Source organism: Podarcis muralis, chromosome 4 (genome assembly GCF_964188315.1).
Source record: "Podarcis muralis chromosome 4, rPodMur119.hap1.1, whole genome shotgun sequence".
NCBI lineage: Eukaryota > Metazoa > Chordata > Lepidosauria > Squamata > Lacertidae > Podarcis > Podarcis muralis.
The window spans coordinates 40,938,240-40,964,693 of record NC_135658.1 but is presented as its reverse complement, the minus strand read 5'-3'; the positions used below and the strand labels follow the sequence as shown (position 1 = coordinate 40,964,693).

At 39.2% G+C, this 26,454-nt stretch overlaps 1 protein-coding gene across 3 annotated transcripts in view; it reads right to left on the bottom strand.

Annotated features, from left to right (window-relative positions):
- EPHA6 (EPH receptor A6) overlaps nucleotides 1–26,454 on the bottom strand; it is a 365,265-nt gene that overhangs the window by 315,110 nt on the left and 23,701 nt on the right. For all 3 annotated transcript variants that reach the window (XM_077927237.1, XM_028726795.2, XM_028726794.2), the window contains exon 2: nucleotides 20,988–21,052. In XM_077927237.1, the coding sequence (XP_077783363.1) occupies nucleotides 20,988–21,052 (65 nt within the window). The remainder of the gene's footprint in view (nucleotides 1–20,987; nucleotides 21,053–26,454) is intronic.

The window sequence follows — 26,454 nt, the reverse complement described above, 5'->3', positions numbered from 1 at the left end:
TTTGTGAATGAAGAAGGTTTTATGCAGTAGTATATTTCAAATGATTTAATATAATCTTTGGAAATGCAGTTGGCTAGTTTCATCCTTTCCTGTTATTACTACCTTTCCAAGTTGAGAAACTGTTTTCTGCAGCAGGCAGAGAGCAGGTCAGGGAGTCTGATTTTCTTTAATAACCATACTGACTGACACCTTCTGATGTATTTATTCCTTCATTTTCTTTAATGGCAAATAACATATTTACAAAACAGCAAAAGCAATTTTGGCAAATTCATCATGTTTCCTTATTTTAACTCTATAAATACAAAAAACAATTGCAAAAAAATAACTTATTTACAATAGTGGCCTTCAAACACAGCAGTCTCGTCCCTTGAATTTCCCCAAACAACAGGAGATGACTCAAAGTCCTTAGTTTGCTGCATGTTCCTCAGAATGTCTAGTATCTTAAAATATTTTATTTTAAAGTCTACTGAATATGCTCAGTTCAGTGCCATTTTCCATGCTGAGTTCATTGTCAGTTATTGAGCAGAGATATTTGCACCAAAAACTATCTGCTTTGTTTTGCTTGGATCTCTGCTGTCTATATTCTTTTTGCACTGATCAAGAACTCAGCACATTATTAAGGTAATGAATGTCACTCACCAGATTTCCCATGTTCTGTGAATATGGTGTTTGACTTTGGAGTCCCATCTCCTTCTATTTACATTTTTTTTGTCCAGAGGTGGAGTCATAAGGAAAAGTGTAATCTTAACCCTAATTAAAAGTTTACAATTGCTGTAAAAACTGCAGCTGCCTTTAATAAAACTACTTTTGTATGAAGTTTTGTAATTGAGGCCTATGCCAGATTGCTTATCATTACTTGGTGAGTAAATAAAGGTACTTCACATTTTCTAGGGCTGAGCACTGGCAGTAATAGTTTTTTTTGTTTTGTTTTTTACTGGCAGTAATAGTTAAGTTCTGAACTGCATTTAAGAAACCCAGCTCAAAGAAGGGGAGGCTAAGAGTTATGACTGTCTACCTGCAAAGCCTTGCAGAGTTTTGTTTTAAGTAGCTGCCAGAAATTTTGTCTTTGGCCATTTAGAATCAGTGAGTAGGTACCAGTAATGAGTGAGTACCATATACACTGCTTTTAGCACTATTGTTGCTGTTGGTTCCAATGTTTTTTCAAGTAAAATTGTAACAGACCATTCAAATCGCTGTTGATGTGTTGCTCTGCTTTGGAGCATGATCATGCTTTTCCCCATCCACACAAATGATGGGATATGTTCAGACTGAGAAAACGTCTGTGGCTGTAGCCACATTCCTTTCATTCCCTTGTCCCTCCAATGAGTAAAATTCAGTGGTGTGAATGAAACTCCTGACAGTACAGTATGAGAATGCAAGCAGGGTGCTGATAGTGTGTGTGTGTGTGTGTGTGTGTGTGTGTGTTTGTATGTTGTATTCAGCACCTGGTATTCTGGAGTTTCGTAAAGAAGATTAGATGACACTATTGAGGTCACTATTTTGGTCTGTGCTATGGAACAAAACACACCATGCAAGTTAGTAGTTAGTAATCTCTTTAGGCTAGGTTATTATCTTCCCTTACTCCCCCCAAAAAATCTGAGACAAGATACAGAAACCAAATAACTTTTTCAGTTATATACAGGGCTTGCTATGCACATACTAGGGCTGTATTAAATGTTCACTTATTTCAACTTTGGGGTAATATTTTGTGGGAGAGCAGAAATATTTTCTGAAAGAATATCCTTACATCAGGGCCAAGGAAATTTTTTTCCACCCAGAGGGCTGGATGCAACCTTCCAGGGGGTTCATGTAAATGGTTGCTGTGGCAAAAGCAAAGGATGCAATTCCCAAATTCAGAGGTTTCAACACACTTTTCCATTCAGGCAAACTGAGGTATAATCTCAGTTCAAGGAAAGCCAGGCAGAAGCACACAAGGAGGACACAGGGAGAAGTCAGTGGGAGGAGTGACCTGGGCAGAAGTGGTTTGAACTAGACAGAATCCATAGTCCAGACAGAGAGGCGTAAAGGGCCACATTCAGCCCTCAGGCTTGAGGGCCTACACTTGAGGGCCTTGTTGTTTCTCAAAACTGTTTGTTTTCCCCTGTCTGCTACTGCTTTCAGAACAGTTTATTTCCTTTTAAGGCTTCTTTCCCCTTCCTTTACATTATATAAACGTTCTCCACCAGTAAATTGCACTACATAAGCTGTTACTGTCCTCTTCATTGATTCTTCCTACAATGTCAAGCTGAGCTGTCATAACCAACATGTCAAATTTATTTTGCAGCATGGACTAAATTCTCCCAGCAATCACATTTCAATAAAGCTTCTCCAAAATGAGAAGCTCTTACTATTATGTGGCACTTCAGTGTCTGAAGTCAGGTTATTCTCAGGTAATCTCAACTTCCCCTTCTTAATGACATTGTCTGCACAGGTTCTATTTTACCTTGTGAATTGTTTCACCTTTTCATATTACTTCTGTTCATCTTGCTTTGAATTCCACCAACAGATTTTCTGGCTGTGAGCCCTCTCATTAAGACTTTAAGAAAATGGGAGAATCTAGCTCCAGCCCGAAGCAAGTTTACACAGGGCACTGCTGGTTTGTGGAGGCATCCTGGTCTGTGTGAAACAAGCTAATACTCAATTTTACTTTCTTTTAATAGTTTCTTTGCTGACGCCACCTGCTGTTTGCTTTCCTCTATCTGCTGCTGATGGCCTTTTACATTAGGAATGGCCTGTGTGACTTCAGGCAAGGGTGAGAGAACAGGTAATAAGCATGCAATTATGGGGCAGCACTAGTTGCAGCAAATATGGACTATTGTTTGGCTCTGCGGGTGGGAAAGGCTCCCTGCAGCCAAGGGGCTTTAAAGTTCACAGTTGCTTCATGCAAAGAATGCTCAGTTTAAAACCAAATTATTCTTGGGATTTGGCACATCAAATGCTTGAGTGGTAGGTATAGGGCTGAAAGGTAATGTAATAGTAAAGAAGAATGTGTGTATCTGCACACATATATTAAAATGGCCATGCCCCTCTACTGATATATGCCACCAGCAGTTAACATAAATACAGCGAAAGCACACTTTCAGACAATTCAAAAAAAGAGGAAATAGGAAGGGAAGTTAATAATAACAACCAGCTGCAGCAATTTGAGCCATAAACTCATATAAATTTGTTCTTTCATAATTGTGGTATGAGATCTCTCTCTCTCTCTCTCTCTCTCTCTCTCTCTCTCTCTCTCTCTCTCTCTCTCTCACACACACACACACACACACACACACAGTGTATGTATATGTATACATGTGAGAATGATGCAAAGACAGAAAGTTGTGGTGTTATATTCTAGAACATTGTGTTTTTGTTACAGGCATATATTAGTTTTCTGTTGGCTGGATCCCTAAGCTCCGTGTTACATGATAATAAGTTAACATAGCTGAGGTCAGAAAAGACCAAGAGACAAAAGTAGGTAATGAAGACTGTGCCAGCAATAACCAATCAGTGGATAGGAGCTGAATTGGTTGTGCTAGTTGAGCTCAAAGGGATGTAGAACAGCGTAATTAGTATTCAAATATTGCAGCAAAGAAAAGAAACAAAGGGATTGTGGTTGACAAAGTATGGCTAGCATCCTGAAGTGTATGCAAGCTGTCTGGATTAATAAAGTGTGTTCACCTGCCCATAAGCATTAGTGCTCCTCTGTTGCAGTCATCTGCATTCATGTGGATAAAACTAGAAGGAAGAAGTCAAAAACTAGGTGACTTTGAATACAACAAATAAAATGGGAACAAATGAAAGCCAGGAGAAAATGCAGCCAGCAATGCAAAACTGAGACAGCAGCAATAAAAAGGAGCCCAGTAAAGAGAATTTAGCAGCCGCTTAACTGTACATAGGTAACAGGTAGCCAGCCATCTTATAGTTGCCAAATAACAATTAGCTTATGCTTTCCAAGGAGGGTAAATTGTATTGACATCAAAGTGCCTTAATGTAGCTGCCAAGTTCAGGGAGAGGGGGAAGATGAAAGGAAAGAGAGAGAAGCCAATTTTAGAAAGGAATTACTTATCCAGAATAAAAAGTACATCTGACAACTCAAGGAGAGGAATGGGGGGCGAGGGAGGAGAGATGAAAATTTTGTCATGGCTGTGAAAGGAAATAAATTCACTGTGCAGAGTGAAAACACAGAAGTCTCATAACTTTGCATGAAAAAGTTCTATTGGCATTGAAAATAAGTGCAATCTTCCTTGTGATGCAGCATACATTAAAAAGAGCCATTCCAGTAGGAATGCATGCTGGCAGGTGTATATTTACTCTCCCAAAACTTTCATGAGCTCCACTGAAACTCATTTAGCTCCTCTAGGAATTCCTAGGATATTTTGTCTATAGATGAATTTCCAAAATGCCTCTGGGAATACAACATAATTACCATTGCTTTTTGTTATTGGCATCTGTGTGTCTCAGAAGACAATGGAGGAGTGTGCCTTTGGGGGTGAAGTCATTGGAGACTTACAGTGCCTGCTGTGGCTGTAGAGACTGATAACGGAGAGACATGTTTTGCTACAGTTGGGATGAAGGCATCCAGTTGTGCTGCTGGATGAAGGCACCATGGCTTTTCTTCTCTCTGTGTTCCTCCCAGCAGTCATTACTCCTCTGGTCACTGCTGTGAATACAGTACATGACTTAGTTGTTTGTCTCCAAGCACTGTGGTGGTCCGCAAGGGATTCCCACATGGCAGCCTTCAGGTTTCATTTGCAGACATATTTGTAACACAGAATTGGTGTGTCAACGGCCTGGTGTCTGAAGCCAGCTCCCCGAAAAGCACATCCTTGGGAATCCTGCCATCTTCCAATCTGTGGACATGGCCAAGCCAGTGTAGACATCACTGAGACAGGAGTGTGAACATGCTGAGAATGTGGGAATGGAAGAGCACTTCCCATAGATCATGGGATCCTTCTAGACTGCATGGCCATGATGGACTTGGCGATATTGTGCTACTGTGGTTCTAGTCTTTCCTACAGGGTCAGCTCCGGAGGAGGCTATCTTATTAGCTATGCTTCCTATTGTCACCTATGGTTTTTAAAATTTACATAAAAATAATGAGGGGAAATTGGATATATGTTTTGAGTGTCATCATCAGCATACTAATGGCTCTATGTCTTCTTCCCATTTGTACTGGTTTTTGGTGTTGGTAATGGGCTAGATATGTGTGAACAAACTGCAACTTAATCCAGGCAAGACAGGAGTGCACCTAGTCTGCAGAAATGTTGATACTCGAATATAAATCCAATCTGTTTTGGATGGGGTTGCACTCCTCAGGTATATAACCTGGTTGCATTTCATGTCCAGAAGTGCTTCTGTCTAATTTGTGCGCTTGCTATGCTTGTTCCTAAAGAAGTTGGATCTGACCATGGTGCCGGATACCTTAGTTATATTCTCTTTGTACTACTGCAATGACTTCTGCATGGGGCTTCCTTTAAAAAGTATCCAGAAACTTCAGTGCACTGCACAATGCAGCAGCCAAAATGTTAACAGCAGCTGGTTATGGGATCAAATTCCTCCCTTGTAAATGTAGGTGGAACAGAAAGGAGATAAGCTCCAGTGCTTGTTGTAATATAGTGTTTATTCTGTTCAGCTGTTTTTCAAACCTCCTTATCAATTGATGTGAATGGTGTTTAATTTCTTGAATCTGAAAAAGCCTCAATCTTCATTACTAAAATTGGAAACTATTTTTTAAAAACCTATAAAATTAAATAACAATTCTTAATGCATCTCTGAAATAAATTCCAATCTCTGGGTAATATTTCTCTCCTCCTGCTCTCCTCTCTTGTAAAAAACAGCTTCTTGTTTGTTTCTGTACACTAACTGCAATTCAAAGTACTGGCTATGGTTTTTATGGCCCCAAATGGATTAAAAACAAGGTAGAATCTCCCTGATTGTTAAAATCTTGTGCAAAGACTCTTGCATATCCCATCAGTTTCAGAGTTGTGCTGGCTTTTGGCCATTTTAACATGTTTATTGGGTTTTATTTTTGTACCTGATAATTGTCTATTTTTCATTATCTTAATTCTCCTTGGAATGATTCATGGAAGGGCAGGATAGATAAATGCTTACAATAAGTAAATATATTAGCAAATGATGTTTTGGGAACCTAGGCTTTTAGAAACATTTAGTTCCTCTCTTTTTCTCAGAGAAATAGCTGGCTTTTTTAGGATTTTGTGCCAGGCTATGGGAGCTATAATATAAAAAAAATCTACCACAGGAAAACAGTGTAATTACAACCCCATGTTCTCCAAATATAAGCACTAGAATATAGCCTAAAGTTCACATTGTTTTTTGTCATTTACTGAAAAGGGGTGGTGGGAACACACAAACTAAAATAATGGTAGGAAGATTGTGTACGCTTTTATATTTAATAATTAATAAAAATACTTTTAACTTTAAAGGGAATTTTAAAATCTCAAGATCAATAATTCTCCATTTTAAATACTATGTTGGTCAGCATCTTTATAATGTTAGTTTAGGAAAAAAAAGAATGATGAATCAAATAGAAAACAACACCTTTCTAAGTATCCAGGAGTGACTAGTGTGATTACAGTGACTTTGATTCAGAAATGCATAAACAAGCAAAAGTGTCTAAGGAAAGTAAGGAAATGTATTAGCTTTACATTTTCTTGTTTCTATTTGTGGTGCATATGAAGAAATAATGCATAGATTAGGCTTGTCTCTCTAGGACATGTTTGCTGTCTAAACTGTTCAAGGCTGTCAGCAAATAACAGAAGTGTGTAGTTGTAATTGGTAACCCGGGAAATGAGATAATTGTCCTAATTCAGTGATTCCTTTTTAATCCAGGAGTTCCACTGCATACACACAGTTTCCCCTTCTATAAGAGGCCCCATTCACTTAGTTAATTCAGGAGGCAGTTTTGTAAAGTGCAAACATATTTATGTATATTGAAGCCATTGGATAGGGCTTTGCCATGTGCAAGATTACATCAAGGCAAATGAAACTGTGGAACAACACACAGTGCCAAGATATGTTATACCATGTATAAACTGGAAGGAGCGGGAAAAAGGAATACATTTTTCGATCTTACAACTTGCTTAAGTCGGTATCTTTGCAGTCTTCCCACAGTCCAAATAAGATTTAACAATAGAGCTCAGCCAAGAAGGTATGCTGTCAAGACGTCTATTGTATCAAATGTTATGTGCATGCATGTTTATTAATATAATTTGCATTTTTAGTCAATAAAATCATTGCAAAATCACTTGAACAATATAAATTTAGCAGAGCAAAATATACAAGTACAAATAGCAATATTTAAAATGAATCTGAAAAAAAGCTTTTCTTTCTTTCTTTCTTTCTTTCTTTCTTTCTTTCTTTCTTTCTTTCTTTCTTTCAGAAAGCAGTTTCCTTGATACCCAGAATATCTGACAGTTCCCAGGGAGAGGAAACAATGTATAATGGGCATTTGTCAACTATGTATAATTAATATGCATACACACTTCTTACGCCCATGTCTGACTAAAAATATAAATCAGGCACCCAGAAACATAGGGACCTTAAGCAATAGGTAAAGAGGGTAAAGGATACCATCAAATCCAACATTTTTCAAAACACAAAAGGAATTTCATGGGAAGCGGGAATGATGTCAAATAAGTAAAACAATGTATTTATGGAATATATTTTTAGCCAACCCTTCATCTAAAGTTTTCAGGGTGCACTACACTTCATTTGAAACCACAAACACAAAAACAAATAAATAGCAGAGAAAACAACAATACAAATCACTCAAAAAACCCTAGAGAACCTACAATGGCACTCAGTGCAGGCTACAGTGGCAGGCTAAAATCCTGCAAACACTTGGGCAAACAGGCACACTTTTATCTGATGCTGAAATGCTAAGTGTTGACACCAGTCATGCTTCCAGGAGGAAGAAGTTGAAGCTGGGCGCTGAGCCAAGGTAGGTAAGTGGGACAGAGGAAGTATACCTCTGAATACCAGATATTATAGAAAAATGGAAGAGGAGACTGAATATGGATTTGCTTCTAAGCTTGTTTCTACTTGCTATGATATGCCTTTGGTTAATGTCGACTACCACTGCTTACTCTGATTGCATATGCCTGCACTAGAGAATCATTGCCAAACTCAGCCCTCCAGATGTTTTGGGACTACAACTCCCATCATCCCTAGCTAACAGGCCAGTGGTCAGAGATGATGGGAATTGTAGTCCCAAAACATCTGGAGGGCTGAGTTTGCCTATGCCTGCTCTAGTGTCTTCAGCAGAGGGCTTCTCCAGTCCAGCCCCCGAAGATTCCTCCCTGTAGTGGAGAAGCAAGGGACTGAAGAAGGTGCTTTATAAATGCAAAGCATGTGCTCTACTACTGAGCTATTGCTTTCTTACTGAAGTGCCATATCTTTCCCCCCTGAATATTCCTACTTGTAGGGTATAAAATGTACTCTGAATTTTAATAAAGGCGCATTATCTAGTAGCAGTACATCAAAAGGACTGCCATTGGAAAGAATTTAAATGCCCATTTAGTGTCCAGCACAGAGCCCTGCATCTATTCACAAATCATCACAACTGTAATATATAGTGTCTTACTTTCTTTGAAATCTGTGCATATTTATTTATATTTAGCTTTTAGATGTTATCCACAAAAGCTGCAATTCGCCCCCTTATTATTTATACATAACTCTCATTGATGTTTACTGGTGCATATGGCAATATTGCTTGGGAGAAAAACCCGTGCATTTTATATGTGCGTGTGTGGATGGGAAGTTAATGTTCTTATACAGTTTAAGTGTCAGAAAAAAGAATGTGAAAGTTACTAAGTTTAATGCAATCTGTGAAAAGACCTCCCCAAAGATAAAACCTTATGGTAGTCATTGCAGTAACACCTGTTTGCTCCTTTATGCTTGGCATCATGACATATTTGGGATGTGCTATACTGGCAAGTTAATGCCAACAAGACACCCCTGAATTCTCTGGTTCAAATCAATACCATTTTGTGTTGTAAATATCATGTTACATTGCTAATGTCCTCCTGGTTTTACTTTTTTTTTAATAGGAAAGAGAAAAATAAATAATGGATACCCCACTGGAACTGGAGTCAGGGAGAATTTGAGATCAAGTTCCAGAAATGGCCTAGGGAAAGCTTCTACGTTGTAAATTGGTATTCATATTGTGAGGACCAACATATAAACATAGAAAAACAAGGTTCCAGTTAGTGACATGCACAACAATTATGGGATGAGCAAATAAGAGATAGAAGGAACTGGACAGCAGATTTTGTGAACATAGAAGTGGAGTAAAGAGACATTAGAGCGAGTGCAGACAATATAGCATGTTGAATGCAGAGACTAGGAAGGGTGTAAAAGGAGGATGTCTAATCAGCAGTGCATTTTTTCTGGGGGGTACGCATAAACATTTTGTGAATATTTGTACTTTTGTCCATTCACTGTATTTATTCTTCCTGATTTGAACTATAAAATGGTGATTTTGTTGAGTCAAAATGAGAGTACCCCTAAACATTTTTTAAAGGAAAAAAGCACTGTTAATCGGCTGAGAGATGGTCAGCGTTACTATGACTTGTTTTAAATCCATACACAGAAAAGGTGCTAGGTTAATCATTTTAAGAAAAAAAAAATTAAGTGCCATGTAGTGTGTGGTAACTGGAATAAAAATACACATACAACCTGATTATTTTTATCTGATACTAGTAGGAAAAGATAAAGCTGTTATAAAAGGCAGGAGTCCTTAGAGCAACTAAATGGGCAGCTCCAGTAAATGCCCTTAGTTACTGTGGCATGAAATGAGGAGCTAAAGCTAATCCCTTTAGCTATCCCACATGAAAATGAGATCTAAAGCTAATCCTTTTACAGTAGCTATACCACATGAAATGGGGTATTTAAGCAAATCCCCTTAATCATCATGGCAAGAATCAGGGAGCTAAAGTCAATCCCCTTAGCTATCCCACATGAAACAGAGAGCCAAAGCAATCTCTTTAGCTATGCTGGAGTTAAAAAGGAACTCCATCAACCCCTTTAAGCCATTATGACTTGAAATGGATACTAACATATTTCCCAACACAGAAAGGCCCTAATTAGAGAAACAATAATATCTACTGGTGCAGTGAACTGGTTGCATTCATATATTACGTGCTAATTGCTCTTTTTAATTACTTATATTGACAATATAAATCACAGTAAGAGCATATTGTAGAAAACTAAACGTGATTTTAAAAGGTGCAGACCACAAGATGAAGAAAGTTGGGAACTATGGATAAAGACAGCCCGTGCTTTTATCCATAATTACCTGACAGGTCATTGACCATTAATGCAACCCTTGAAAAGTTTCCCATATAGGGCATTGTGTTCATGAAGTGCTAGGTCTTAATATTGTGCAACTCTAAGGACATTAGTGCAGGGACCTTGAAATACATTGGGCAAAAACCTTCAACACCAGACTAGGCAGCCAGTTTCCATACATTTCCAAGAACCAGCCAGTCACTCTTTAGCTGATAGATGCCACCTCAGTTGTGAAAGGCTCCACATAGCTGCAGATTTTTTCTGCAGGACGGGTGGTGGTGGTTGAGGATATATTTGCCTCAGACCACAATGACACTGCATTGTGGAAGAATTTAAACAACCAATATAAAGTCAACATTGGGTCATTGAGCTAAATGTGAGGTTGCTAAGCAGAATCAGTACTGGACCAGATGTTTACTGCACCAAGTGCATCTTAATCCTGTTTTTATCATCATCATCATCACCATCATTTTATTTTTATGTTGCTTTCCCATAGTTAAAACCATGCTCTAGGCAACTTACAACATAATCACAAACATAACAAAATTCATAAATAAAAAGGTAAAGGGACCCCTGACCATTAGGTCCAGTCGCAGAACACATCAAAAAGTACACAACCAAATTGAAATAATATCCACATAAGTCATAAGATCTAAAACTAAAGATACAAAAATTAATATCATTAACAACAAAAAACCCCAAACAAAGCACCCTAAACAATACCACAGCCCAAGAGTGTGTTTAGCAGCTTTTGTAGCTGGAGTCAGTCAGGGCCCCACCCTCCCAGACCAGGTGGGAAAAAGGCTTGTAACGCAGGGAGCAGGTCTTCAGGACTCACAGCCAAGATCTTGCTGGTGTGACTCACAGGCCATTTGAAGGAGCTTGTTCTTGTATGTGTCAGCCAGCATCTGCTCCATGGCCACGTCTGCTTCTTGTACTCCAGAAATGTCAAAGAATCGTAGTTGGAAGGGATTCCAAAGGTTATCTAGTCAAACCCCCTACAATGCAGGAATCTCAGCTAAAGCATCCAAGACAGATGACCATCCAACCTTAGCTTAAAAACCTCCAGTGAAGGAGAGTCCACAACCTCCTGAGGGAGTCCATTCCATAGTGACATAGCTTGTACTGTAAGACAGTTCTTCCCAATGTTTAAGTTTAGTCAGAATCTCCTTTATTATAACTTGAAGCCATTGGTTTGACTCCTACACTCCAGGGCAGGAGAAAACAAGCTTGCCCCATCTTCCATGTGACAGCCCTTCAGATGGCTATCATATCTCCTCTCAGTCTTCTCTTTTCCAGGCTAAACATACCTAGCCCCTTCAACCATTCCTCATAAGGCTTGGTTTCCAGACCCCTGATCATCCTGATATCCTCCTCTGCACACGTTCCAGCTTGTCAATTTATCCTTCTTAAATTGTAACACCCAGAACTGGACACAGTATTTCAGGTGTGGTCTCACCAAGGCAGAATACAGAGGTACTATTACCTCTGTACACTATACTTCTGTTTATGCAGCCTGGAATGTTGTTGTTTAGTCATTTAGTCGTGTCCGACTCTTCGTGACCCCATGGACCAGAGCACGCCAGGCACTTCTGTCTTCCACTGCCTCCTGCAGTTTGGTCAAACTGGAATAGCATTAGGTTTTTTTGCTGCTGCATCACACTGTTAACTCATGTTAACCTTGTGGTTCACTAAGACTGCTAGATCCTTTTCACATGTACTACTAGTAAGCCAGGTGTCCCCCACCTTCTTATATTTGTACATCTGGTTCTTCCTGCCTATGTGCAGAACCTTACATTTGTCCCTACTGAAATTCATTTTGTTAGTTTTGGACCAGTTCTCCAATTTGTTAAGGTCAGTTTGAATCCCAGTTCTGTCTTCTGCAACATTAATTACCCCTCCCAGTTTGGTATCACCTGATTCTTTTGTCTGTCATTCAGCTTCATTCTCTGCATATTTTGCTACCATCCTGCTGACTCCATCCACCAAAGTCTCTCTTAGGTTGCTTTCCAACTCAGTTCCTAATTTTCTACACAGAAACTGTTGGATGGCCTCCATACTAGTGCTGCAGATGTCATCAGATGAGTAGGACAAGGTTTGTGTCTCTAGTGTTCAGATGTAAGCCAGTGCCTGCAGCAACTCGCACACTAGGTTTTTGTTGATGTCTAAGTCTGTAGGCTGTTCAGGGAAGCCAGCAGTTCCCTCAGCTTGTTGCTTGCTCCCTCCCTTCCCCTGCTGCCTGCCTTCCTCCCTCTTCCCCTTCCCACAGTACATCTCCTTTGACCTCCTTAGGCGGGTCCCTTCTACAAGCAGTGCCCTTCAGATTGGCAGCAAGCATTGGTTTGGTTTTGCTTTCTTTAAAATTCTTAAATGTGCCCTTCAGTTTCAGAACAAAAAAAGTTTTCAGGGCAGCTCACATGAAACAAATAAATAATAATAATAATAATAATAATAATAATAATAATAATAATAATAATTTTAATTTTAATTTAAAGTGGGGAAATAACCTTTACAGATTATAAAATAATAATAAAATAGTTTTAATTTTAAAATACGGAGCAACTCAGAAACTGCAGGAGCTAGCACACTTGAATCCAGGCTGCCCAGTTCTTAATGTAACAACATCATTTTTTTTTTTTTTTAGAGTGATAGCTTCAGTTACACAGGCATTCTCTGCTACCAAGTGGACAGGCTGCTATTCCCAAATATGAGAGAGAAGTCCAGAATAACCCTTGATGTACTAAATGGTATTGGACAATCTTTTATATCTCAGCCTCACCAATTTGTAGAATAGAAATCTTAACAACTTACCTATGTGGATGGATGAGATAATGAAAATCACAAAAAATGTATATTTATTTTTTGAGCCTGATACTCAATGGTTCTTCAGATTTGATACATACAATGCTGTAGTGCTACATTTAACATAGTTAGACACCTAGCTATAAGGTGCCAACTTTGTGGCTAAAAGGAGAGTTTGAGTCTTTTTGAAAATAACAGAATCTCTAATGACAAGTGCTTGAACTTTGCTCCTGCATCACGATATCTGTGGAAACATGGCAATTTCTGAAACATTTCTGAGGCAGTGACATGCAACTACTCCACTTGATAGCTTCAGGGGGTGATTCTGAATAAAATTACTGTTAGTGGTACTTCCCTAGCCTCTAAAATATATCAGAACATATACAGATATGAATTTCCATAAACATTGACTTTATGTTCAGTATACAAGCTCATTTCCCATCTTTCCCAAGATTTCAAATATTCAAGTAGACTTCTTATTCTTTACACTTACTGCCCTTTTCACTATTGTCTGTGTGACTATAAACATACAAACTGTACTTTTCCAACTGGGTGAATATTCAAACCAAATCAATTTCTTTTAGCAAACAGAATAGAATTGAGCATGCTCACACACACACACACACACACACACACACAGACAGAGAGAGAGAGAGAGAGAGAGAGAGAGAGAGAGAGAGAGAGAGAGAAGTGATGTCAGAAATGCAATCTGGAGAACAAGCGTGGGCTGTAATGTGTATAGTGTTTTTGGACACTGAAGGCTACTTGCAATTGAAGCTGCAGGTTCCTACCACAATTTTAAACAAAGGACATATTGCCTTTCAATAAGGGACTGACCTACATCAGAGGCAAGGAACCTCTGGTCTGCAAGCCAATCTTGGCCCATCAGGGTCAATGCAGAGTGTGTCCTCCCAGATTGGCCATTGTCTAAGGATGAAATCAGACATGCCACTAAATATGTCCCAAGAAGCCACATGGGGAGGTGTGACTTTCATCAGCAGTGCAAAGTGTCCACACTTGTTGTTTCAGAAGGAAAATTCATGGTGTGGTTTCTAATGATACATCTAGTTTGGCCCTAAAAGCCTTGAGAAGCTACAAACATGTATCACTTCAAGACAAATGATCATAGCTAACAAACTGCTAGTGGACTGACAGCTATGAGATAAACAATGGAAAGAGAGGGAGAGGGGAAGAGCGAAAGTGAGATGCCAGAGAGCCTAACAATGTTATCAAATTGGTTTAGGAAAAGACAAATATTCTATGGTTGAGTGAAAAATATACTGTGAATCATTATGAAAGGAAAGAGCAAAATCATACATCAACTGGAAGCAAGCAACAAACCACAAAATCCTCAAAATCAACAATATGAAACAACTGTTTGCATAGTATGATAAATTTAGCACCACAGACTCCTTCCTCAAACTTTTAAATAAATAAATAAATCAGCAACTGGAAATTATTCAAAGCCTTAGAAGAGCTCACCAGGGAGTGGAATACATTTATGAAGTGAAGTAATTACATCTGTGGTTAATTTCATCGGAAGCTTGCTAACTGACAAGGAAGCATTTACAATAGCTGCAATCACAGGGATTACATGTTCTCGGGAGTCCTGCTGTAGCCAAACAATCTGGGGTGCTCACACTAGACTGTTCAATGCAGATGTGCTCTAATTAGCTATTTTAGACACAGGTGTGCATATAAAAAAGTAAGCACAGCTTACTGATGTGCTGGAAGATTCACAAGAAACTCCCCGTTTAACACTGGCACCATGTGGATTCCAGGCTCAGCATTCATTTAAAAATAAAATAGTGTTTGTTGCCCTTCCCCTTGTAAAGATAGCCTTGAAAGTGTAAGCTTCAAATTGATCCACTGAGATGAAAGCTATGGCTTTTGAAGCTACGGTGAGAGTAAATTTAGCACCTCTTGTCCTAGCAAGGCTCTTATTCCTTTAATATTAACCTGCTAAATCTTCAGTGGAGGCCCTCTTGAATGCCCCAACTTCCTCAGGTGAATATGTGGTTGTAGGGAACGTAGGGCGTGGGCTCTTTCAGTGGCTGCACCTAAGCTCTGGAACTTCTAAGGGATGTCTGTTTTGCCTCTTTGCTAATGTCCCTTTAAAGGTAAAGGTACCCCTGCCCGTAAGGGCCAGTCTTGACAGACTCTAGGGTTGTGCGCCCATCTCACTCAAGAGGCCGGGGGCCAGCGCTGTCTGGAGACACTTCCGGGTCACGTGGCCAGCGTGACGAAGCTGCTCTGGCGAGCCAGAGCCGCACACGGAAACGCCGTTTACCTTACCGCTAGTAAGCGGTCCCTATTTATCTACTTGCACCCAGGGGTGCTTTCGAACTGCTAGGTTGGCAGGCGCTGGGACCGAACAGCGGGAGCGCCACCCGCGTCCCTAATGTCCCTTTACTGGGCAGTAAAACAAACAAAAAACCCAACATTCCTTTTTCTTATAAACAGCATTGGTTCGTAAGTGTTTTTATTTGCTGAGACTTAAAAAATAAAAGCTCTGCTGAAATTGGTTTTAGTTGGATGATTTCTTTTTTATTCTACTGGTCTTAGGTTTGTGTTTCAAGTTTTTTACTTTTGCATGTTTATGTTGCTTTGACATCTTGTTTCGTGTTAGCTACCTTGAACTAGTCTTATTTATCTTATGTACTTATTCGAACAATAAATAAAAGCTGTGTAACAGCCAAAATTCAGCTTTCTCCACCACTGCATTTCCATTCAGGGAAAAGTGTTGCCTGATATATTTCAACCTGTTTAAGACAGAGCGATCCTGCTGAAGAAAGAAAGAAAAGTAGCAACTTTAGGTGGACTTACTCCTGCCCCTGCCTTGTTCACCACTCTGCTCTTGACCATGGTCGGTAAAGGAGGTAGCAGACAATAGGACTGGAAAGGAAACACTTGAAAGAAACAGTGGAACCTGACAGTATAGACAGCTGCCAGTCAGCATAGTCATTACGGAGCTAAGGTAGGCCACTGGATAAAGTCAGTATAAGGCAGCTTCTTATGTCCATTTATCTCTCACATAAGGATATTTGAAAGTTATGCACCTGGCCCTAAAATACATACCTAAACTTGTTTCGATTAATGTCTGCAGGAGACTTTGTGGATATTTAAGTTATAATTTAGAAAAATCTTAATAATTACTCAAAAGGAAACAGCTTAGAAGAAGTAAATAAGGAAGCCAGATACAGGAAAAATGAAGTATTTTATTTGGTTGTTTGCATTGTTGTATGTTATGCTTATTGTATGTTATGTTCATGTTTAATGAGGGTGGGTTTCTGTATTGGGGTAGGGGGTTTATGTTATGTTGTAAATAAAATTTCCAATAAAAATTTAAAATAAAAATTTGAAAGTTATGCACCTTGATCACGAAATGTCAGCTCTAGGCAAGAATCACATGAATGGAGTTTCAATACACCAGAAACCACTGTTGTACAGAATTGCCATGTACCACCTATTTCTTCCAAATCCATAACTGATTACACCTTATTTCTGATTAACACAGTTCTAAAGATAAACCTGATCTTTCAGATCTCTCTCTCTCTCTCTCTCTCTCTCTCTCTCTCTCTCTCGGCAGTATTACCACACAGCCTACATGCACATTTCATGAAATGGCCTTCTGATTTTAGTAGGTCCAATGACAAATAATTTTCTGGGCCCTTTTCTGAAATACTGAGCCCAACTCCTGCTTATGGAATTATAAAAGTGAGAAAATAACAAATGATTGAAACATGAGGAAAATTGTCACTCAAACAATGAGCGAAGCAGCACACCAGAAAGCAAACCCTTCACAGATCTTCCCAGCAGTTCTGAAGCTTTATCTAATACACATGATATGTCCCCCCCCACCTATTCAGAAGTGATAAAATGGTAATAGAGATTACAGATTTGGGGGAGAAAGAAGACACTGAAGGTAGTGAGGAAGCTGTTGGTATAGTGGGGAGTAGCAAGCAGTTTGGTCTTCTCTAATTTGCTTGTTTCCCCCCAGAATCGAGTATAGGAATTTGATACTGGGTTTTCATTAATTTCTTCAGATGGATGGAAATAATAAAACAGAATGTCTGGGTATCATTTTAAAGAGCAGTCATGTAATCAACATAAGGGTCTAAACTTGACAGTTTTCAGAAATGTATGCCTCTAATTTTTACAAAGAAACAGAATATGCCGTATTCAGTTATTCGTATAGACCTATTCAGAGCTCTTTTTAATGCTCACTTCTAGGGTTTAATTAATATTAGTGAATTTCAAACAAGACTAACAGACTCTCTTAGCAGCTGAAAAAACCTCTATCACTCACTGGTGGTATTAAACTTTCACCTCTCAAAAAAACAATGCTGATAAATTTTCTTCTTGGTCTCTCTGTGTGTGGCTGCAGCCCAATTCATATAAAATGCCAGATGTGGAGGATGTAGGCATGGCTTGGGGAAAACTTCCTTGGTGGCCAAATTAGGACCCCTGATAGTTCTAATTGGGTGTGTGGGGTGAAGGTTCCTCAGGCTTTCAACGGAATGGTTGTGTTTCAGCAGTCATCTCTCAGTTTAATAATCCAAGATGTAAATTAGCCTTGTTCTCCCCACACTCAGCTGCTTTGCTCCTCCATTCATGTGTTCTGTTAACTATACCTTTCCATTATGTCCAAATCAGGAAACTGGTTATTGGCTAACACTCCACCCCATTTTGAAAAGTAAAGATTATCACCCTGCCCTTACGTTCACACGGAAGTTCCCTTTAGGTGCCAACACTGAGGATTCCTACCCTTTGGCATGCTTTGGATAAATAATAAAGGAAGGATAAATGTAAGAAGGTAATATCATGCTCTTTCATTTTTCTAATTTAGTCTCCCTTTCAGACTTTCAACATCAGCACGTCACCTCTTTCCCCTTGCACACTAAGCAGCCATTTTTGGTTCATTATCCCATATTTCTCCCTCTATCTCAATATATTTTCATTTCCCATTCCCTTCTGAACAAGTCTTTGGTAATTTACATTACAATTTGTATTTTATTTTATTTTATCAGTAAAGAGCGGTGGAATCTCTGCTGCCTTCAGAGCCCTGTTACTTCTGCCAATCTGAGTGGAAGGTGAGTGTTAGTACTGTATAATTCTAACTGCAGGCCGATAGGCCTGAATTAGGCTCATTGCCATTAACTTGACTGGTTTAGAATGCAGTGGCTCTTTGACCCTAGCTCTGCCATCTCCTTCAAAACACCCAGTTTCATCTGGCTACTACCAGCATCAGTTAAGGAGTAATCTGGTGGGACTTTTAATCTCAGATGAAGATGAATTGGTTTAAAAAATTGGAGTCATCTGCCTCTTATCATCCTATTGATTTTAAGAAGGATTCTGCAGATGAATATAATAATAAATACAGTATACCACATCTTGTTTTCTCTCTGTTTTCCAAGGAAAACACATTTCAGAGTTAAAAATATAAAATACAGAGGACTGCAAATGTAAATTGTACTTATTAATAGACTGGAAATACAACCTGAGAATAAAAAGGATTGTAAAACCTTGAAAAATTAAATCCATAAACTTGAAAACAGTCTAAGATTAAGAAATGCCATATTGCTTAAAGTCCCTAAGGGCAGAGTCACTAAAAGAACTTTAAAAAATATATATTTCAGTATTGAGGAAATATAATATATATTCCTAGAAAAAATAGCCAAAGGAGGAAACAAAAATTAAACCACTTTCAATACTCTGTGCACACAACCAAGCAGGGCGTTCTGCTGCACAAAACTCACTAAATTGAAAAGGAGTTGCATGGTGATATGTGCCCCACATCTCTGATTATTTTGTACCATCTCAAGCATCGTCATAAAAACTCAGCATTGAAAAGGCAACACAACACATAAAAATAAATTATATACTGCCAACAGAATTGCTTAATTTAAAGAGTTCTCAGGATAAGAAGCTAATCTATAAAATGGATTAAGTGCTTAAATATATTGCATCTTAATTAAAAGTTGAACTATACAAGTTCCTCCAATGTGCTGTTAAGTGAACTAGCCAAGTGGAAAGCGTAACCTGATCTCTGAAGTGAAGAACTAATGATTTCTAAGGGGGGGGGGGGATCTCCTTTTCTCAATCTCTCACATGCACCAATCAAATTGAATTATGAATTTACAGCTGCTCCCACCTTTATGTTTTAATCATGAGAGCACTCCTGCCACTTACTTCCAGCTGTAAACATATAGGGCCTAGTTTTATAGGTACTGCTATGCACAGAAAAGCGTGTGGACTGTCAATATTCTTTTTTGCAAGAAGTTACTTCCATTTGCCAATCAGAAGCTGATTCCAAGACCTGTTAAATAATCCCTTCATACCTTAATAGTGCCATAAGATTGAGATCACATAAGCAAAGCTGGAGATAAGTGGTTCACCAGAGGTGCCCATTATGAAAATTTCAACAATGCTAGAATCTGAAGGGGCCACATCATGGACATGTCATTCTCACATGACATTACTTTTGACATTACCTGACCACAGTGAGTAGACCACATACCGCAGTGGCTTATACACCAGTAATGTAATGTCAAAAGGAGCTGTAGGAACCAACTCCTAGGGGCTGAGGTCCCTTCGCCCCTCCCCAATAAAATATTTGAGGAGGCCCTTCTCCCATGTTGATGGGCATTGCCATTGAAGTAGTGTGTGCGTGCGCTGTGTCATATATTATGTGGGGCAGGGCTTACCTGAGCCACCCCAATATTTTAGTCAAGTTGGCAGTCCTGGAAGGATCCTTGAACAACAGAAGCCAAGAGAGAAGCCAAAAGGCCCAGCAGGCCGGGAAATTATTTTTGCCCTGGGCGTGGGGCCAAGTGCCGTTATTGGTCAGTTGGTCCCATGCCCAGGGGAATGTCCTCTAATTCCTGCCGCCATTGGCCAATTTGGCAGCAGAAGGACGATCCAGCCTGTAATAGGCCAGTTCACAGAGGAACCCCGGGGCTCGCCTGCAAAGCCTCCTGTCCGAGAAGGAGCGAATGGACCTACTGAAGAAAGGCTAGGCTAGATCTGATTGTTTTGCTGTTCATGTTTTATTTACTGGAGCTATCATGTTTATATATTAGTCTCCTACCAAGATTGAAACAGGTGTACAGAATCCCTCCATGGGTTTATTGCATACCCATAGTATTCTCAAACTTTGTTTCATTTCTACAAATAGGAGTGTTGCAATAACTTATAACAAAATGTGGCAAGACTAGCAGTTCACCAGCTATGACAGCTGAGGCTTCATAAAGCACTCCCAACAATTTGTATCCTCAGTATTTTATATTTGCATAACATCACGGCCAGAATCCAACAGCTGACTAATGCAAGTGCAGCTAGGGCTTTCCCCTTGTTAAGCAACAGCTTGCATTTGCTGATCCATGACTTCCATGGCTAGCAATGGGACCCTGTTTTGCAGATGGTTCATTGAACTGGGGTTAATGTTTGCAATAATGAACTTTTAAACCTGACAACACAAAATCTAGGTAACATTCATTCTTAACAGCAAGTAGGGAAATTTCCTATTTACACTTTTCAGATAGCCCTAATATACATTTTAAATCATGCTCAATATGATTTGAAGTATAACATTCAATTTCATTCATATACTTTTTAAAACAGTAAATCATAATTTTCACAAGGTTGCAAAAAAAGATATTCACACCTTAACAACAAAAATCCTAACTGTCATAAATATTTATGCTGTTTTGTATGTATAGCCTTTTATGTATGCAGTTCTATTATTAGAAATATTTACTAAATCCCAGTTTTTCATAGAGCTGAGTACACTTGTCCCTACTGCATTAGTCCTCAAAGTTACTGCCCATTTGTTTGACTTTATTTTAAAACTGCAAATGCAGAATAATGAAAATCTAAATAGATAGACTTACCCCATTTAGAGGATAGGTTTTCCATCCTAGCTCTCCAATTGCAGAGGTTGTATCAAGCAATACAACTAGAAATAAATAAAAGGTTAATTAGTTGAAAGAAAAACCCACTTTATACAGATATGAAAAAAACCTCTTATAGGTTTACAACTTGTGTGTAAATAACAGCTGCTTTGATTTTTTTTGCATATCTCAGATAATAAAACTTACTTATAGCAAACATTTACTTTCTACAAAAATAAGAAAAAAGATGGGCATGTTCTGAGGTTAGTATTAAAACATAACACATTAACACAGAAATACAAAGTGAAGTTGAAAAACCATAACAAAAGAAGAAAGAAGGGCAGTTCAATGACAATGAATGCCCATTCTTACATCAGCCTCTGCAATAGGCTCCTCCTCCTCCTTCCTTTCTAAAAGTTCAAGGTCATGGGAAGAAGCCCCATGCTATGATTTCTTTCCATAGCAACACCGCTTCCATTACAGGGAGACGCTGTTGTGGGAAGGGGGCAAGGCATGGGCTCCTCCTATGTGAGCTTACATCTAAAGGACCAATAGCACACAAGAACCTAGCAGTTCGAAAGCACCTCCGAGTGCAAGTAGATAAATAGGGACCGCTTTATAGCAGGAAGGTAAACGGCGTTTCCGTGTGCTGCGCTGGCTCGCCAGATGCAGCTTTGTCACGCTGGCCACATGACCCGGAAGTGTCTCCGGACAGCGCTGGCCCCCGGCCTCTTGAGTGAGATGGGTGCACAACCCTAGAGTCTGTCAAGACTGGCCCGTACGGGCAGGGGTACCTTTACCTTTTAAGAGCTCAATGTATTAAATCTAGGTGTGGAAGTTTCCACTTGCCCGTTGGAACAAGCAAACCATGTTTCCAATTTAAAGTGCTGATGACTTGCTGCAAAGTAAGAATGTTCAAAACTCCATATGCATGGTTGTGCATAACTCCCACCTGAGTTTTGTCTGCTATTTTGAACCTAACCTAATCTCTTTGTTTTCCATATCAGCAAAGTATATATATTTCTGCTACTATTTTCTAATGTGCACAACAGAGAAATATAAGAAGTGGAGTCCTCTTAAGGTTAGTACTGGGACCTGTGCTTGTTCATAAATGATCTGGAGTTAGGCATGAGCAGCAAGGTGACCTGATGACACCAAATGGTAGAGGCTGTCAAGAACAAAAAGAGATTGTAAACAGCTCCAAAATTGGGTGGACAGGCATTAAAATGGTAAATGTGATTCAGTGAAAGCCATGAGGCATATCAATGCCAACCTGTATGGCTTTAAAAGGGATTTAGACAAATAGGTATCAGGTCCTTTAAAAGGGGTTTAGACTAATAAGTATCAGTTCCTTGGTAGGTGGGAGCACAACTGGGGAAAGTGCTGTTGCACTCATGTCCTGCTAGTGAACTTTCCATAGCCATCTGGCCATGTGAGACTAGGATGCTAAACTGGATGGGCTTGTTCTGATTCAGCAGGGATCTTCTAATGTTTTTAAGATAGTTAAACGCATGCTGACTCCTTTAAAAGGTACTGAACTAGATTATAACGAGAGAGGCATAATCTATTTTGCCTCTGCTCCATAACATAGGAGGCAGCTCTACTAAGAACATCCAGAATTTTGCATGGATGAGTGTGACTGAAGAAGGAACACACAAACTAGGGTGAATTGCAAAGGCAATTAAATTGCCGGTAAAAGTGCTTTTATTTGCATTATTCATCCAACGTAGTTTTTGGTATTTTGTGGAACTTTGAAAAAGTGTCTAATTGCTCTATGGAGAAAAATAAAGTTCAGTTTTGGAAGACCCAAGGGTAGTGAGTTTTGTCTTCAGCAATTTATTTTAAACTGTAAGCCTCTGTAGATAATACATTATGCACCTAATATTTCTCTAAGTAGAAATGACAGTTCAACAGCAGCATTAGGTGACCATAAAGTCTAATCTCTGTAGTAAGTCTCTGGCTTATTTATTCTTCAGGGAAAGTTTGTTATAAGTCAATGTATGATGTTTGAATAATAAAATGTGACATAATTAGAGAACCAAATCACAAAGGTATTGATTAGGAAAATGTAATACAAGACAAGTGGGTTATGAACCTACAAGCTGTCCAGTTATAGTACACCTCCACAACTAAGAAAGCAAAACACATCCTGGACTAATTGGTTAAGCTGTCTGCGGACAAACGCCAACCCTCGGCCTATAAAGCGAGATGAGCGCACAACCCCAGAGTCATCTGCAACTGGCCCTAACTGTCAGGGGTACCTATACCTTTACCTTTAATCCTTATCCTAGTATACAAGGAGTGATGAGGCAAGCAATACATGGAATGGCTTTTACATCCCAAAGCCAAACAGGATGCTGCTGAATATTCACCAAGTATGTCTTTGGTGAAAACTAGAAATAACTGTTTTGTATCACTGATAACATAGAAGAGCACAGAGGGAGGCTTTGTAAGACCGCTGAGTCCAGACTAAAAATTACCTAACTGCTCCACTGCCTAGAGTTTCTAAAAAGACATTTCATATCTAAGTAAAGCAACTCCACAAGGACATACAGGTTGGTCTATGGATGTTTGCTCAGTATTCCCATTACATTATTAGGTCATAGTCCTAAATATGTGCTTAGAAGACTAAATTTTTTTTGATATGTGTTCTAAGCTATCCTCTCCCTAGATCTAGAAGAAACTTTCTGAACATGGTGCCTGCTAGATGTTGTTAGACTACAACAATCACCAGCCCCTGCTAGCGGACATCAGGTTGAGGATGGCTGAACTAGTCTTGCTCTTGTACCCAGACTTTCTGATAGTAAAGTCATCCTAGTGTGATCATCAAGTTTCCACACACAATTTATTCTTTGGTGCCAATTTATTCTTCAAAAAATAATGACAACTAACAGTTGAAGCTTTATAAAGTAAGCTACACAGCTGAATAAAATTACAGTCTCTTTGGCAAGTACCATTAGGCAATTAAAATGGGGAAAATATGGACCTCCTAACAATACAGCTTTTTTTATTTCAACTTTCACTAGCAGTATTTTCTACCATAACAACTCTAAAGGCTTAGAAAATGTTCCTGCTATGCTGAAATCCTTGACAATATTTGCATAGAAACTTTTCTAGGATAATGGGTATAATAGATGCCTACCCAGGGTTAGTATTTTTAACTATAATTTTTACCGCTGTGCAAATTGTTCTGCCTGAAGAAAACAGTGCATTCAGAATATATTCAGAACTCCCAAATAGCTGCCTGTTTTCCAAAAGAGCCTAATCCAAAAGCATAACAAAAAGTATAAAGGGGATTTAAAAATTTACATTAATACACTGAGTGTGGAAGTTGGCCTTTCTAAGGTTTGAAAGTGCAGAAATAAGCTTCCTATTTTGTACATTAAAAGAGGGGAAAGAGGAAGAACAAATTTGTATTGGATTTAGCCAGTTAATTTTTTAAAAATAATAATCTTAGCCTACCCCAAGAGTTATCCGTGAATAATTAGAAGTCATGATCCTTCTGTTTGCTGTGGACTAGTTAACTATAAAAGTCTGTCATTTACTTCAATGGAAAGGGGAAAAAATCAGTTTAAATGTCCCATACATGAAGGGACTCTCCATGTACATCAATATATTGAGACAGTGCTTTTTTCTAAAAAAAAAATGTTTAGGGGTACTCTCATTTTGACTCAAGATAATCAACATTTTGTAATTCAAATCAGGAAAAATAATTGCAGTAAATGGACAAAAGTACAAAGATTCAAAAAATGTTTAGGCGTAAGCATACCCCTGCATACCCCCAGAAAAAAGCACTGCATTGAGGGAACGCTTAGATACAGTGGTACCTCGGGTTACATATGCTTCAGGTTACATATGCTTCAGGTTACAGACTCTGTAACATCACAACAAACAAAGGCTGATGATGGGAGTTGTAGGCCAACAAAATCTGGAGTTTAGCCACCCCTGCTTAGAATGTTCATAAACATTTTATGTATTGACAGAAATACAAAGTGTTCACAGGCAACTTTTCTGATAAAATTAAAAGATATTTGAAAGCAGTGTTTCAACAACAACAACAACAACAACAACAACAATTTATCCCCTGCCCATTGGGCTGGGTTTCCCCAGCCACTAAAGATAGCCCTTGCTTTTCTGATGGTGTTTCTGGAAAATCACTATTTCTTATTTGGCATTTGGGGATACTTGGAGGCACAGATACTTGGATTTTAAAATGGTGCTATCATGCCTGCATGCCTGCATTGGAGTTGGCTTCTGCTATGTGAACAAACCCAGGCTATGTCTAAATTCATTATTTCAAGAGGTCTTGCACCCTGTCCAAATTGTAAACAATGCTGAATGTGTTTGGGTTGTAGCTGCTTTATAAAAATTGCAACTAGTTTCTGAATATACCTGCTTCAGAAGCCTGTGGAGAGGCTGGCTGCTGCAAAGGAAACCAACACAGCACACCACAGGTGCAAGAAAGAGTCTCAACAGTTGTGGGAAAACTCAGGCAATGCATTTTTGGCATTGTGAAAAAGGTGTACAACAATGTCCCTATTTTCATCTGTTAAATGTGAGACACTTCTGAATGTCCCAGTCCCAATGTACAATGTGCTTCTTGCAACAACCATCTATATAAAAAACCCATATATCACAATATAATAAGAATACCTACACAGCTTATATAAAGGCAATATAACAATATCAATGAATGGATATTTAAATAAAGATACATTGGTGGCTCAGGAGTTTGTCAGAAGCAAGAAGAGCTGTGCAGGCAAGGTATGAGAAGAGCATATAGGAGAACCCCCCTCCCTTTATAGCTGTTTGCTTTTGTTGTTGTTTTATTTGCTTTTTGTCTTTGCTGGGTTTTTATTCATAAAGTAAGATACCCTTGTTCCAAATAAACGGGAGAGGAATAAAAGGAGGTGGGGGAGAAGAAAGCCCTGAGGCTAGGGGAGAGAAATAAAAGAAACCTGAGGTAACATAGTTACAGGAGAGGACTGAGGAAAACACAGAGCAAAACCGAGAAATGGAGTACACTAAAGGGATATGGGAAAAGCTCACACAGGGAGCAGAAACTCAGTAGTACCGGCAGGAAGTTAATCGGACAAAGCAGGTGGGAATCCAACGAGGAAGAAATGGCTGGAAGAAACAAGCCTGACTAGGTCATGGCCATCAGACATATGGCTTTATGGCAACCTTCACCAACCTATTTCTCTGCAGAATGATGTGATGCTGAGGCTGATGGTAGTCCAAAACATGTGGAGGGCACCTGGCTGCCAGAGCCTGCTCAACTGCTTCACTTTTGGGGTCCCCATAAGAGCCCACAGCATCCCTCATACACTACACTTGATCCAGTCAGCTTCAGAGTCAGTAGGCCAACGGACGGCAGGCTGCCACACTTAACAGCCAGACGCAATCTAGAAACTGTCCCATCCTTGAGGCAAGCTTTTAGCAATGAAATAAAACAAAATAAAAACAT